The 15,779-nt window shown below is 38.6% G+C and overlaps 1 protein-coding gene across 1 annotated transcript in view; it reads left to right on the top strand.

Moving 5' to 3' along the window:
* FREM1 (FRAS1 related extracellular matrix 1) overlaps window positions 1–15,779 on the top strand; it is a 154,427-nt gene that overhangs the window by 133,119 nt on the left and 5,529 nt on the right. The window contains exons 28-34 of the mRNA XM_007465647.1: window positions 603–675; window positions 6,817–6,966; window positions 8,434–8,672; window positions 9,362–9,409; window positions 9,682–9,846; window positions 10,025–10,153; window positions 10,591–10,703. Coding sequence (XP_007465709.1) covers window positions 603–675; window positions 6,817–6,966; window positions 8,434–8,672; window positions 9,362–9,409; window positions 9,682–9,846; window positions 10,025–10,153; window positions 10,591–10,703 — 917 coding nt within the window. The remainder of the gene's footprint in view (window positions 1–602; window positions 676–6,816; window positions 6,967–8,433; window positions 8,673–9,361; window positions 9,410–9,681; window positions 9,847–10,024; window positions 10,154–10,590; window positions 10,704–15,779) is intronic.

Raw genomic sequence — 15,779 nt, 5'->3', positions numbered from 1 at the left:
TGGCCTTTGTGTGGCTGTTCCCCAGGACTGTCATCCCCACAGAGCCCTCATTCACGTCTGTGAAAAGGAATGGTTTCATCCAGATGCGAAAACGGACCAGACTTGTTTTAGTTCATCTGGTCTAAAGGCTTTCAGTGCCCTGAGCTCGCAGGATACCTCCAAGCTGGCTGACAGATCAGCACCCCAGTTGTCAGCAGTACCCGCTTTTCCTTCTCTTCACTGCCCTTCTCCCTTTCCTCCAAGGCATTATTTTAGGACCTGGTTGGGGTAGAGGGAAGGCCATGAAATGAAATGATATTTGTAACAAAGAGAAATGTACTGTTTAAAATTCACATTACTTTCTCCAATAACCAAATCATTTATAAAGGAGAAGAAAAAAATAAAAATAAAGTTTTATGTTTACTTCCATTGATATTAGTCTAGGAAAAAGTTAACTTTAAGGAAGATGGGTCAAAAATGATGTATTATAATAAAAAAACCACTTAATGTTAAAAACAGATTTAAGAGCATGAGTTTAGTATGAGATTAGACTAGATGTTTTTCTATTACAGAATATTTATTTTTATTAAAAAAAAAGATTTTTTTTTTTCCCCCCTCTTAAGGTTAACCAAGTGTCAGCTACAGCTGGAAAGGATTTCACTATGACTCCATCTAAGCTGATTCAGTTTGACCCAGGTACGTTTTGTGTCTACACTTTGTTTCATGTTTTTGTAAGAAAGTCTGGAGATTGTGGAAAAGACAGACTATTATGCAACTTCAGCCAACTAGAAACTCCTCAGGGCACAGGATCACCCCTCTCCCAGAGAGATGAGTTTGTACTTGAGGTTTTGCCCCTCATATTTTATGTTATTACTAGTGAGTATTTATTTAAAATGAGAAGAGAGATCATAACAAATAAAATATATAAAATATTCAAGCAAAAATCCAGAAAAAATGCCATTTAAGAAAATGGCAGAGGTCTGACACAAAGCTGAAATAATGTAATTGCCTCATATTTTAATGGAAATTTTTTGAATGTTATAGTCATGTGGATTCCTAAAGGGTCCTTTCTAAATTATCTCTCTTGGAATAGGCTGATATGAACAGATTCCAGGGGAAATTATTATTTAATTAGATAACACCTGTTTTGTTTTAAGCGTTTGGAAAATTTTTGCTAGGTGCAAAAGGGAATACAAAAGCATGGGGCCTGTTCTCAAGGATGTTCTATCCTGTGAGAAATATAGACGTGAAAACGACTCACTAATAGAGTACATTGTGACCCCCAAGGATGTGCCATTGTTCTGGCTAAGGAAAATCCTGGAAGACTTCCTAGGGGAGTTGGTAGCAAAAGAAGTGGACTTAAACTGCAGGACAGACATACATTTGGCTAACTGTGCCTTAAGCACCAAGGCGGGAGCCATGCCCCCTTTCCCTGGTTTCTGTAGATGGGAACCAGTAGCTCTCCCTCACTGCACTGCATGGTTGTCTCTCTTACCCTCTGGTATGGAATGGACCTAGATCACCTGTCCAGGGACAAAAGGAAAAGGCCTTGAGAAGCAGCCAGGGCATGTGGCTTTCTGCTCCCCTGCAGAGGAGGTGTTCTGCATTCTGAGAACAGACCATCCAATCAAGACTTTAGCCATTGTCTGCCACTGACACATGAAGTTTTGGGCAAAGGCAAAACAAAATGACCTGAATACCATTACCACTCCAAAACTGACAACCTTAATATTAAACGTAGAGGAGACTTCCTTGGTGGCGAAGTGGTTAGCACTCCGTGCTCTCAATGTGCGGGGCCTGGATTCAATCCCTCATTGGGGAACTAGATCCTACATGCATGCCGCGACTAAGAGTTCACATGCCACAACTAAGGAGCCCGCATGCCACCACTAAGGAGCTGGTGAGCTGCAACTAAGGAGCCCGCCTGCCACAACTAAGACCCAGCACAACCAAAAAAAATTAAACATAGAAAAGAAATGCCTTTCTGCAGTTCACCACAAGTTGTACGATGTTTAGTGACTGTATTAGTTTGCTGGGGCTACCCTAATAAAGTATCACAAACCTGGTAGCTTAAAAACAAGAATTATTTTTCTAATAGTTCTGGACGCTAGAAGTTCAAGATCATGATGTGGGCAGGGTTGATTCCTTCTAAGGGCTGAGAGGGAATCTGTTCCATGCCTCTCTTTCATGCTCTGGTGCTTTGCTGGAATCTCTGGCCTTCCTTGGCTTCTGTTGCATCACCCGGATCTCTACCTTCATCTCCATAGGATGTTCTCCTTGTTTGTGTCTGTGTCCAAATTTCCCCTTTGTATACTGACACCAGTCATAATAGACTAGGGGTCCGCTCTACTCTAGTATGACTCCATCTGAATTACATCTGTAATGCCCTTGTTTCCAGATAAGGTCACATTCTGAGGTACTGAGAGGTAGGATTTAAACATAGGGATTTTTGAGTGACACAACTCAACCTATAACAGAGAGCCTTACGTTTGACATGCAACAATCCCGATATTGTTATTGGCCTCCTTCCTGTGATATTTAAGTTTCTGACTTGCATAAGTTTGTCCCTCAGACTGACCACCCTTGATGAGATGAGCTAGTCCTGTTATGTATTTGAAGTTTACCCTCGGGTTGCTGCAGGCTCTGGTTCTGATCAACCCTAAGATGAAAGGATTTGATGCATTGGCTCTGTGCTCTTTATGTACTTGATGTTAAGGCAGGTCCGGCCTTGCCTCTTTTCAAGAGGCAAGAGTCCTTGTCATATATCACCTTTATTATTTGAGGTCTGTTTGTCACAAGATCAGGAGTGATTTTGGCTTTTGGTGGATTTTGAGCAGCCCACCAGGTTCTCTGTTTGGGTTGATGGGAACTAGAAGATATCACACTGGAGGAGCTCCTGGAAGCTAACTCTTGCAAGTCCCACTGGGTGAGGGAATGCCCATTTGCTTTCAAGAGTTTACGTGCTGCTTCCAGTAGATACTAAAGACTTCTGAGGGTCTAAATAGTCATAATTTTAGAGATTATTTAGCCTTTTTTTTTTTTTGGCCACGCCGTGCGGCATGCGGGATCTTAATTCCCTGACCAAGGATTGAACCTGTGCCCCCTGCAGTGGAAGCGGAGTCTTAACCACTGGACCACCAGGGAAGTCCCTATTTAGACATCTTAAGAAAATAAATAAATATAGCTTATAAATGAAAAGGAAACAACACTTGGCTGTTCATTTCTTTGGAACTTATTAGCCAGAAACTGTTTCATAAGCTGATGTCTTCCTTTAGAGAATGTTAGAATTCCCCGTGTCCACAGGTCCTGTAAATACTTATTCACTCCCATCTTGTTCATCCTTGCCTCTTTCAGATCTGTTGTCTTGATCCCCATTCCCACCCCTTTTACCCAAAGCAATCTGTTCATTTCTTTAAAAACAGCAGGTTACATGATTGGTGAGGAAACAGAGAGTGAGAAATCAAAGACAGTGGAATATCATAGGGTTTGAGAGCTCTTGGAGGGAGCTGAAGAGAAACTGAGGGACTTTTCAGTCTAGTGAGCTACACTCGAGTAAGCTTGCCTTGCAGCTTTGTACCAAACCAAAAGCTAACCCTGACTACTTTGCCTTCTGCTATTGTGAATAATCTTGAGTCAAAGTGCAAATATTCTTAAGAAAATGATTGTTTTCCTTTAAAATAAGTGTTCTTCAAAGGTTTGCTGCATTCTTAATTGAGACTTCATTGTGCCTGAGTCAAAATGTTTTCCAAAGAACAGCTCTCTCGCATGGCATTTGCTGAAAAACATTGAGAATATGTCTTTCAATAGTGAAATGTGTTTTGCAGGAAAATATCCAGGAATTAACTCACTCTGTAAAGTGGGCTATGTCTGCATAACCTGACACCTCTCTCTCCTCTTCAGCACCTTTTGTTTCATGGGAACGGGGGGCCAGTTCATGCCTTCTGAAATTGTTTATAATCACCGTGATTTCACAAATAGTTTGCACCTTGAAGGCTGGAGAGGAAGGAGAAAGAAAAACTAAGAAAGTTCTGATTTCTAATCTCATTAACCTAAAAAAGGAGGTCCTATGTGCATACCTGGTAGACATATAAACAAAGTTGAAATGCAGGCAAACAAATCAAAAGTACTTAAATGAAACTTGGAATAGATCTTCGCTAACCACCTGGTTCTGCTTCATAAGGTTTTACAAAAACTTTAAGGTTTTTTGCTGGGTGGATGGGGCAGTGGGGGGAAGGGGTACTATAATTTATTAAACAGTTCTTAAAATAAGAAGGCAAATGGTTGGGGCTCGGGGAAAAAAAATTGTTTTGTATTGGATTTTCATTTGAATAACGCTTAACTTTATGGGCTTTGAGAGTCAAAACAGCTCTCTGAATATTAAAGCCTTAGTATTCATATGCCTTCTTCATTGTCAAGTCTCTTTTCTCTTCATGTCAATTTATCACAACAGCTGCCTACGTGGATTCCCAACTTCTAGCCTCTCTGCTTGTCTGCCTGGGCCCCTAAATCTTCCCACATAACACTTTCAGGTTCATGTTTTTAAGACATCCATTTTCCAGAGCCTTCCCTGTTGCCTGTGGCTTAAAGTCTGAGTCTGACCACCTAGTGTCGAGGGTTCTCTGCAGTCTGGCTACAAAATGCCAGCGCTACCTACCACCTCTCTTCCCTGGCATGACCCTGCTACTCCAGCCAGGTAATCTTCTCAGCCCTCCTGATCAAAGTCTCTGCTTTGCTATCTAACTGACTTGGCTTCTGTTGTTTTCCCGTTTCCTCCCAGGTCCTTCCAACTCTGGAGCCCACATACATGTAGTATTTACCATCTATTCTGTACCTTTGACAGCTAATTATACACAACCTGGAATAATTGACTTTTTTGGTATTTACATCTTGTCTCTTCAAGAAGGTTTTAAATTCCTTTATGTCAGAGCTTCCTTATGTTATACCTCTAGTATTCTCCCTAGCATCCACCAAAGGCAAGCACATAATACAAAATATATATTTTGATGGACTGATTCATCCAGCCATGAGGTGGGAGTTATGTAGTTTATATTAAATGCTTCAAATTTTGTCTTTGTAAAGACTATGAAAGTAATTGATTTAAGAACTCAGTGGAGGGACTTCCCTGGTGGCGCAGTGGTTAAGAATCCGCCTGCCAATGCAGGGGACACGGGTTCAATCCCTGGTCTGGGAAGATCCCACATGCCACGGAGCAACTAAGGCCATGTGCCACAACTACTGAGCCTGCGCTGTAGAGCCTGCGAGCCACAACTACTGAAGCCTGTGTGCTTACAGCCCGTGCTCCACAACAAGAGAAGCCACCGCAATGAGAAGCCTACGCACCGCAAAGAAGAGCAGCCCCTGCTCACCGCAACCAGAGAAAGCCCGCGCACAGCAACAAAGACCCAACACAGCCAAAAAAAAAGAATCAATGAAGGACTAATACATGTTACAACATGGATGAGACTTGAAAACATTAAAAAAAAAATTAAAAAAAAAAAACAACTCAGTGGATACTGAAGGCTTAACAAATTACCTGTCAGCCTATTTTTTTTTAATAAAATTATTTCAAAGACCCTTAATTTTTCTCTCTAAGTGCAGGCAAGAGTAGGATAAGTGAACAGTTTCCTCTTTCCATTGGATTCTGTTGGGGATTGATGAGACTTTGATTCCAAGATGAACTCTATAAGCAACATACCTTCAAGAAGGAGGCCATCATCTAGCTAGCACAACTGAGAGGCCTAAATCTGTAGAAAACAACCTGCAAGGAGAAAAGAATCCGATTTTCAGATGAGAAGACTAGAAAAAAATGTTTAACTGCTTATATAGATGGGTTTATGGGAATAAAAACACTCAAATAGCCAATGAGTAAGTGACACAGAATAAAGTTTCAAAGCTTAGTCCTCAAAGGTTAAACCATAAGTTTATCTTTTTCCCCTTAAAACGGAGCCATCTTTCTTCCCTAAACAATACTTTCTTTCCTTCCTGCCAACTCTTCTAAATAAACCCATGGGGGATGTCCTGCTATCCACGTCATGGAAACTGGTCAAGATCTGACAATCTCAGAAGTTTCTTCCAACTTTAATATTTTGTGTTTCTGGCGTTGCTTTGCGTCCCATCCTAGTGGTGACAGGATAGCTGGGGATATGTTTGTAACATCAAAACTGTTTTGCATTAAGTTTGCAAAGTTACTGTGAACCAAGCTTCATTGTAACTCCATGAAGAGAGACAGACAGAAAGAGAAAAAAAAATTGGCTCCGTCTATTTCAAGAGCCCCCCAGCCTATAAATTCTCTGTAGGAGGATATCAAACTCCTGAGTATTACATCATCAGAAAAAGCATTTGTGGGCTAGAAGGATCTCAGGAAGTAGGGCAGCCGATGGAAGCAGCTGTCGTTAGAAATCAATCATTTCTGTGAATAGCATGAAGTACCATCCAATAATCACTTCTGACTGTCTGCGTCAACATCTTAAGGTTTTTCAAACTATTAAGATTTAAAGATTGCAGTACTTGTTTATTCTTAAGGAGAGAAGGGGCAGGTCAGGAAAAAATTGTCTTAGATCTCAACCGCTCACCGTTTTTTGTTCATCCCTTGCCTAATGCAGCTTGCTTTTTTTGTTACAGTGTTTGCATTTAAAGGGAAACATCATTGTCCAGGAACAAATGTGGTCTCTTAATATTATTTAGGAGAACAGCACGACTTCAGCGAGTTGGTAGCAGTACAATAGCTCACTCAGGCTACTGCAGTCTAGCTGTAGACATGTTAATTAATATATTTCTCTGACACCTAGGTGATTGAAATAGCAATTAAAGAGTAATTAAAATGTTTACTTCTTGTAGGAATGTCAACTAAGATGTGGAATATAGCAATTACCTATGACGGATTAGAGGAAGATGATGAGGTCTTTGAAGTAATTCTGAACTCCCCCGTGAATGCGGTTCTTGGCACAAAGACAAAAACTGCAGTGAAAATTTTGGACTCAAAAGGAGGTATTCTTTTGATCCTCATCTTGAAATCAGGAGCAGTCCTGGCACTGTAGCTGCTTGCTTTCAACAGCCAGTGTGCTTGATAACACCTTCAAATCAAAATGCTTAATTTCTTGTCAAGAAAGCAACCTCAGTCGTGATGTAAGCCCTTTATTCTGGTTTCTGCTTCATGTGGTTTTCCTCCTGCTAAGAACGACCGTTTGAGAAAAGCAACAAGTCAATGCTTCGTTGTTTTCTTCCTCACCCATTTGTTGTTCTCACCAAGGGGGAAACAATGTCGGTGAGAATCTATCGACAATTATTTTCCCCCAGAGTTTATAGGGCTGTAATTATCTTCCTCTGTTAAAGAGAGCTCTTAATGCCTAAAATCTGAGTCCCCACTGTAGTGTGACCCCGAAAATTCTGAGAGGAAGGAATTGGAGAAAAATAGATGTGAAAGATGCAGCTGGCTTGGGGATTCAGGAGCAGCTGGAGAATATTAATTAATAACCTTGGGTTGCAGAGCCAAATAGGTCCTGGATAGTATATGCTAAAGAACAACGTGTGAACTAAATAAAATAAAGAGCAGCCCAAAGTTTTGGTGCTCTGACATTTTTCCTGCCAAATACCTTCTACTTATTTGTCTATTTAGCAGTTGACAAGTGTCCAGTTACTATGCTTGGTCTCACCTTCCTATTTTGACACGTCACGCCCTATAGGCCGTATGTTTTTCTTACCTGACATTTATTATCTCCTCTTTCTCATCCTATAATAAAAATAGACACTATCCTCTTTTCTTTACCATAGCATCTCTCCCATACCACCTTACCTCACCAAATTCATTTCTTTTTCAGTAGAATTTTCTGGTCACATTAAGTACATAAATACATAAAATACACACTTTACGCATGAAGTGTAAAGTATCCAGACGAGGCTGCTAGGTTTAGAATTTTTTCATACTAATTGGCAATATTTCTAATCAAAGGAGCTCCATTAAGATTTACTGGATCTTTGTTCTATAACAGTTAAATGCTCATTTTTATAACTGTTACTTGATTTCACTGACATCTTCAAACAGTTCCAGTTTCTCCCTCTAGGAGATTGGGGAAACGATGAACACTTTAAAGTGTTTGTGCAATGATACTTGATCAGGGAGTAAACCCGATAATATGGAGGAGTTCTATAATATGAAGGGAGGCTATTGCCCAAGTAGATGGGATGGTTATAAAGTCACGTCAGTGATTTTCATCTGTGGTTCGTGAAATCAATTTCATGACTTATAGTCACCCTGTAGATGTGCAGAAGGGCACAGCTTTTCTGGATGAACACTGATGACGAGTAAAGGGGTTTCTGGCAAATGGCAGAAAGGCAACATCTGGTGGGAAAACCATACGTCTGAGTTTAATGACAAGCTGCTCCAGGGACTTTCTCCATGTGATCACTTATCTGTTTGTGTAAAATGAACTGACCTGCCATTTTGTGTGCCTCCAGGACAGTGCCATCCTTCATATGCCTTCAATGCAAACATGCCCAATGCGTGGGAGAAGGGCATTTGGAGACTGCTCTCCCCAGGGGCTTCCTCACGCGTCACTTCTGGTTCCTTTCATCCGGAAAGAAGACCCCTTCCATCTTCCAAGCAGCTAGCAGTCGCCAAGGGAGACACCCTGCGGGACTTTGATGCTGAAGATCTTTCTCTAATGAAGCTTAGGACCCAAGGGAATGGCAAAAGAGTAAGGATGGGGACCTCTTTGGTTTTGATGTGTGGAGTGCATACTGAAAGGATCAAAAGATCTTAATAAGTATTCTGAAACACTGTGGAAGCTGTTCTGGTTCTCACAGTGACTGAGGACCATGGTGATTTTCACGGTTCCTTATACCATCATGAAGTACCTTTTGTATACAAATATCATAATGCTGACCTACTTCATTTATTGTACTGACTGAGGTGATAGATATTCTGACTCATCCATATGATTTCTGCTTTGGTTCCTTTTGTGATCAAGACAGAGAGGGAATGACCAGTGACGCTGAAATAGAATGAGATTAAATGATCTACTTGGATGTGGAAACAATGGCTTTGACATTATCAGCATAGTTTTCTAACCAGGCACACACTCATGGGTGTGTGTGTGTGTGTGTGTCTTTTCTTGGACCTCTGTGTACTATAGATGTACCAAAAAAATAAGGATGTTTTTTCTCTCTAACTGGGACTAAGAATAGATGAGTTAACATTGATAAAGTGCCATTAGGTCCAGTGATTTTATAAAAATTCCAATGATTTAGGCATGGAAAATCTTAAGAAAAACATATGTTTTAAAAATTTTCAGTCATTAAAAATATCTTATTGGAAGGGTTTTACCCTACTGCTAATTATTATTCAAGTCAATTTTTTTCATATTTTGTTCTCTCTTGATTTCAGGTCCATCCATCCTCTGTTTATAGAAATGGAACAGACATCATCTACAATGTAAGCATAGTCTGAGAGAATTGCTAAATTTCTTGTATTTATGGATACAAAATATTTAGTGAAACTACCTTTCATAACTGTTATATTTGTGTATTTCTCTTAAAAACATGTTTTGAAATTTGTTTTAGAGGCTTGGGTGGTCAGAAAAAAAATACACCTTTTATCTTTTTGTTTTGATCCAATTTTTGGATTGCTCATTTTTGCAACAAATGTTTTTGTTTGCTCTCTTGGTGTTTGGTTTTTCTTTATTGTTGTTTGTTGATTTCCTCAAGTATCATGGAATGATTTCCCTGAAACTGGAGGATGACAGTTCCTCAACTCACAAAAGTAAGGCCAAAGTATCCATTGTTAGTCAGCCCCAAAAGACAATCAAAGTGGCAGAACTGCCTCAAGCAGATAAGGAGGAATCCACAACCGGCTCACACTTCCCCCAACAGGTATGAAAATCTCTTCACTTCCTATTCACTTTACAACAAGCTGTGTTCTGGGTCATAAAACAGCCTTCAAGCTTGGGGGTAGTTGATGCAACACAAATGCTACTCAACAAATGATGACCTAAAAGAGGTACAAGTGTGATCAACTTACATCAAGTCTAAATCACCTTTCTTGCCATAGGACCGTTGGCCCTCATTTCCAAAGAACTGCACACTGGAATTAAAGGGACTCTTCCACTTTGAAGAAAGCCTCCAGAAGCTGTATAAGTGCAATGGAACTGCCTGGAAATCTTGGAGCCCTCACACCAAGGTGGGACACAGGCCGAGCAGCCAAGTACCTTTACTTGCAGCATGTCCCATGATAGGCTGAGAGAGAGGGAGTGCCCTGTCCACTCCTGCTACCTCGGCCTGCTCCTTTACACTTCGAAGGTGAAGAGGAAAAGATGGCCAGCTGGTGTTTTAAAAATCACAAAACACATTAGTTAAGCAATACAATTTGAAAAGATGTTTACTTATTTTATTCAATTATCATAATGTCAAAGTGTAAAATTAAAACACTGCTGACTTTACCAGTGTGTTCCATAAAAAGCCATTGCATTTCTCAAAGTGGAGGGTTGGGATTAAGGCTGACCTCCTTTCTGGTGACAACATTACTCACATTAGGGGACTCATAGGACTCTCTATGCTGAGAACAGACTCTAGATTGTAAAGACCATTATAATGTGAACATGGACAACTATTTTTCAGGTGGAAGATAAATCATGCCCAGCTGGGTGGCACCATCACTTAGGCTACTGCCACTCCTTGATCACAGAGCAGAAGGGCACCTGGATCGTAGCCGCCCAAGCTTGCAGGGAACAGTAAGAAACCCTGTTTCACATTTGATTGATGTTTCTTTGCTGATGTTTCTCTGTTTTCTCACGGAACTGTAATGTTGCTTCATTCATTCAAGTGTTGAGTGTCTGATATCTACCTGGCTTTGTTTTAGGAGCTTGGAGGGAGCTCTGTAGTTCAGAGTGGATTTGGGCTGACCTTAATAATGTATTTTGACTTAGCTCTTTTATGATAAAACTGTGCCATTGCCACAGTTCTGTTTTTTTTTTTTTAACATCTTTATTGGAGTATAATTGCTTTACAATGTTGTGTTAGTTTCTGCTGTATAACAAAATGAATCAGCTATATGTATACATATATCCCCATATCACAGTTCTATTTTTTAGTCTCTCTATCTTAAACTTTTGGAGAAAGTCAGGAGATTCTCTGAGTCAGCAGTGTTGCAGAGTCTATATTGATCAAATAGTAATTCCTGCCCACTGATTTGAAAATATATAGCAATGAAAAGTCTTACAGCATCAGGCCTATAACAATGTTAGAGGCATTGATGACTATGAAACCAGACAAGTTGGACAAAGGGTGACTGGATAACAGAACACTCAATGAAAGATGACTCGTGGTCAGATAATGACAACAAAATTTATCTAGCTGAGGCGGACTTTAAAAATGCATATGTAACGATCCCTGACCCTCCTTTTTGCCTCCCTGGATATTATCCAAAGCAATGCAATTAGACTAATATGTTCCATGGCTAGAAATTGAGACTAGATAAATCACTGGTGGATATCAGTCAGATTTTGCACTTCATCAAATTTTAAAAGTTATGTTCATCTAAAGACACTATTAAGAAAATGAAAGGTTAGACCGCATTTGGGAAAAGCTCATCTCAAATCATGTATCTGATAAAGGTCTCAAATCCAGAAAATATAAACATCTCCTACAAATTGATGACAAAAAGACAACCAGATTTTTAAAAAATAGCATACACACTACCAAATGTAAAACCGATAGCTAGTGGGAAGCAGCCACATAGCACAGGGAGATGAGCTTGGTGCTTTGTGACCACCTAGAGGGGTGGGATAGGGAGGGTGGGAGGGAGGGAGAAGCAAGAGGGAAGAGATATGGGGATATATGTATATGTATAGCTGATTCACTTTGTTATAAAGCAGAAACTAACACACCATTGTAAAGCAATTATACTCCAATAAAGATGTTAAAAAAAAATAGCAATTGACTTTGAGATTTCACAAGTAAAGAGAGACAGTTGGTCAATAAAGACATGAAAAGGTGCCCACCACCATTAGATGTCAGAGAAATGTAAATTAAAACCACAATAAAATACCACTTCACACCCACTAGAATAGTTAAAATCACAAAAACTATGTTGTAGAGCAAATGGAATTCTCATTTATTGTTGGTGGAATTGTAAAATGGTACAACCTCTTTGTAGAACTGTCTTGCAGTTTCTTATAAAGTTACATGCATCTGCCCTGTAACCTAGCAAGTCTACTCCTAGGTATTTACCCAAGAGAAATAATAATATATGTTAAAAAAAAAAAAACACTTACAAGAATTTCATTAGTAACCTTTTTAATAACAGTAGTTTGGGTCATTTGTCTTCTTGTTATTGATTTATAGGAATTGTGTATATTTTCTCCATCAAAAAGGGAATAGACAAATTTTCTTTTCTTGATAAATTAATTTTTTTCTTTAGAATATAGAAATATTATTTTACAAATTTATTTTTTATGGAAGTATAGTTGATTTACAATGTTTCAGGTGTACCGCAAGTTACGTATATATATGTATATATATCTATGTTCTTTTTTTCAGATTCTTGTCCATTATCTGTTATTACAAAATATTGAATATAGTTCCCTGTGCTATACAGTAGGTTCTCATTGTTTATCAGTTTTATAGATAGTAGTGTGTAGCTGTTAATCCCAAATTCCTGATTTATCCCTCCCCACCTCTTTTCCCCTTTGTTAACCATGAGTTTATTTTCTATGTCTGTGAGTCTATTTCTGTTTTGTAAATAAGTTCATTTGTATCATTTTTTTTCAGATTCCGTATATAAGTGATATCATATGATATTTGTCTTTCTCTGTCTTACTTCACTTAGTATGATAATCTCTAGTTGCATCCATGTTGCTACAAATGGCACGATTTCATTCCTTATTATGGCTGAGTAATTCCATTGTATATATATACCATGTGGCTGAGTAATATTCCATTGTATATATATACCATTTCTTCTTTATCCATTCATCTGTTGATGCACATTTAGGATGCTTCCATGTCTTTGCTATTGTAAATAGTGCTGCTGTGAACACCGTGGTGCATGAATCTTTTCACATTAGAGTTTTCGTCTTTTCCAGATATATGCCCAGTAGTGGGATTGCTGGGTTATATGGTAACTCTATTTTTAGTTTTTTAAGGAACCTCCATAGTGGCTGCACCAATTTACATTTCCATTAACAGTATAAGAGGGTTCCTTTTTTCCCCACCCTCTCCAGCATTTATTATTTGTGAGCTTTTTGGTGATGGTCATTCTAACCAGTGAGAGGTGATACCTTATTGTAGTTTGATTTGCATTTCTCTAATAATTAGCAATCTTGAGCATCTTTTCATGTGCCTGTTGGCCATCTGTATGTCTTTTTGGAGAAATGTCTATTTAGGTTTCTGCCCATTTTTCAATTGGATTGTTTGGCTTTTTTTGTTACTGAGCTGTGTAAGCTCTTTATATATTTTGGAAATTAATCCCTGTCAGTAGCATCATTTGCAAATATTTTCTCCCATTCTGTAGGTTGTCTTTTCATTTTGTTTATGGTTTCCTTTGCCATGCAAAAGCTTTTAAGTTTAATTAGGTCCCATTTGTTTATTTTTGCTTTTGTTTCCATTATTCTAGGAGACAGATCCAAAAAAATATTGCTGCGATTTATGTGAGTGTTCTGCCTGTTTTTCTCTAGGAGTTTTATAGTATCCAGTCTTACATTTAGACATTTAATCCATTTTGAGTTTATTTTTGTATATGGTGTTAGAGAATGTTCTAATCTCATTCTTTTACATGTAGCTGTCTGATTTTCCCAGCACCACTTATTGAAGAGACTGTCTTTTCTCCACTGTATGTTCTTGTCTCATTTTTCATAGATTAATTGACCATAAGTGCGTGGGTTTATTTCTGGGCTTTGTATCCTGTTGCATTGATCTATGTATCTGTTTTTGTGCCAGTACCATAGTCTTTTGATTACTACAGCTTTGCAGTATGGTCTGAAGTTAGGAAGCGTGATTCCTCGAGCTCCATTCTTCTTTCTCAAGATTGTTTTGGCTATTCAGAGTGTTTTTTGTTTCCATACAAATTAATTTTTCTTTTTTTTTGTTCCAGTTCTGTGAAAGATACCATCAGTAATTTGATAGGGATTGCACTGAATCTGTAGATTGTCTTGGGTAGTATGGTCATTTTAACAATATTGATTCTTCCACCCCAAGAACACAGTATAAGTTTCCGTCTGTTTATCATCTTCATTTTCTTTCATCACCATCTTATAGTTCTCAAAGTACAGGTCTTTTACCTCATTAGGTATTCTTAAGTATTTTATTCTTTTTGATGCAATAATAAATGGGATTATTGCCTTAGTTTCTCTTTCTGATATTTTGTTGTTAGTGTATAGAAATACAACAGATTTGGGTAATTAGGTGGATCAATAAAGTAAAAAAGATATTGGGCAACTAATACAGGGTTGTCAAAATGAAGACATCAAGAATATTACCTTAAATTGCCATTATTTCATAAGAAATGTTTTTTGACACCAAAAACCTAGAAGATCATAATCTCAGAATAATGGTATTAAGAAATACATAAATAGGTATTTTGTTCTGCAGTAAACTATTATAAAATCCAGTATAATAGTGATGGAAAATTTCTATCTCCCCTATTAATTCAAGAGGATTAGTGATCGTATATAGCAGATCAAACATTATGTTATAAGCAATTTCAGAACTAATTTTTTCATATCATTGTGAAGTTAATTTTATAAACCTCTGGTTTCAGGGAATTGTTTTAACTGTAGTACTGAGACCTTTTTTTAGATGTAAAACTGAGACAGCTTTCAGAACAAGAGAAAGTTTTCAGGGGGCAACGGGAGTTTTTCCATCATATTTTAGAGAGTGACATTATGTATCTATCAGTAATATAAACTATTTTGACTTACATGTTATGTATTTACTATATTGGTCCAGAAATTAAAGCATTTATCAAATACCATTTCTGACGGTATTCCAGGTTGTGTAAGAGGTAAAATATATTTGGTGTGAGATTTTTATTTTTTCCCCTAAATTAATCAGTTTATTGTTAGGCAGCTTTTTTTTTTTTTTTTTAATAAATTTATTTATTTATTTTTGGCTGTGTTGGGTCTTCGTTTCTGTGCGAGGGCTTTCTCTAGTTGTGGCAAGCGTGGGCCACTCTTCATCGCGGTGCGGGGCCACTCTTCATCGTGGTATGTGGGCCTCTCACTGTCACAGCCTCTCTTGTTGCGGAGCACAGGCTCCAGACGCGCAGGCTCAGTAGTTGTGACTCACGGGCCCAGTTGCTCCACGGCATGTGGGATCCTCCCAGACCAGGGCTCGAACCCGTGCCCCTGCATTGGCAGGCAGATTCTCAACAACTGTGCCACCAGGGAAGCCTGAGATTTTAAAAATATCATAAAAAGCTTCTAATTTTCAAATTTTAAGTGAAAAATGGGTATGAATATTTGACCTGATGGCTTTTGTATGATACTTCAATATGCATTTTATTTCAAAAGGACAATAAGAATGATTATCCCAAGAACAGTTAATACTAGTTACAGGCATTCCGGCAAATGCCTAGCAGCAGATTAAAAGCAAACTAAAGCAAAAATAAAAGATCTGCACATTCTTTTGGATCAATCATTTTAAGAGGAACACTTCTGGATGACAAGGCCACCTCCTCAGTATAATTTTTCTCTGAACCCCAAGACCTCCCCTGTCATTCAACATGTTTTCATGCATTCTATGGACCTCTCTGCTTCCCTTCACCCATTACTTTTCAGGTTCATTTAGTCCTCTTCTCCAACCTCTTTCCC

This window comes from Lipotes vexillifer, unplaced genomic scaffold (assembly GCF_000442215.2).
Source record: "Lipotes vexillifer unplaced genomic scaffold, Lipotes_vexillifer_v1.1 scaffold31, whole genome shotgun sequence".
NCBI lineage: Eukaryota > Metazoa > Chordata > Mammalia > Artiodactyla > Lipotidae > Lipotes > Lipotes vexillifer.
This window is presented reverse-complemented; position numbering and strand designations above follow the sequence as displayed.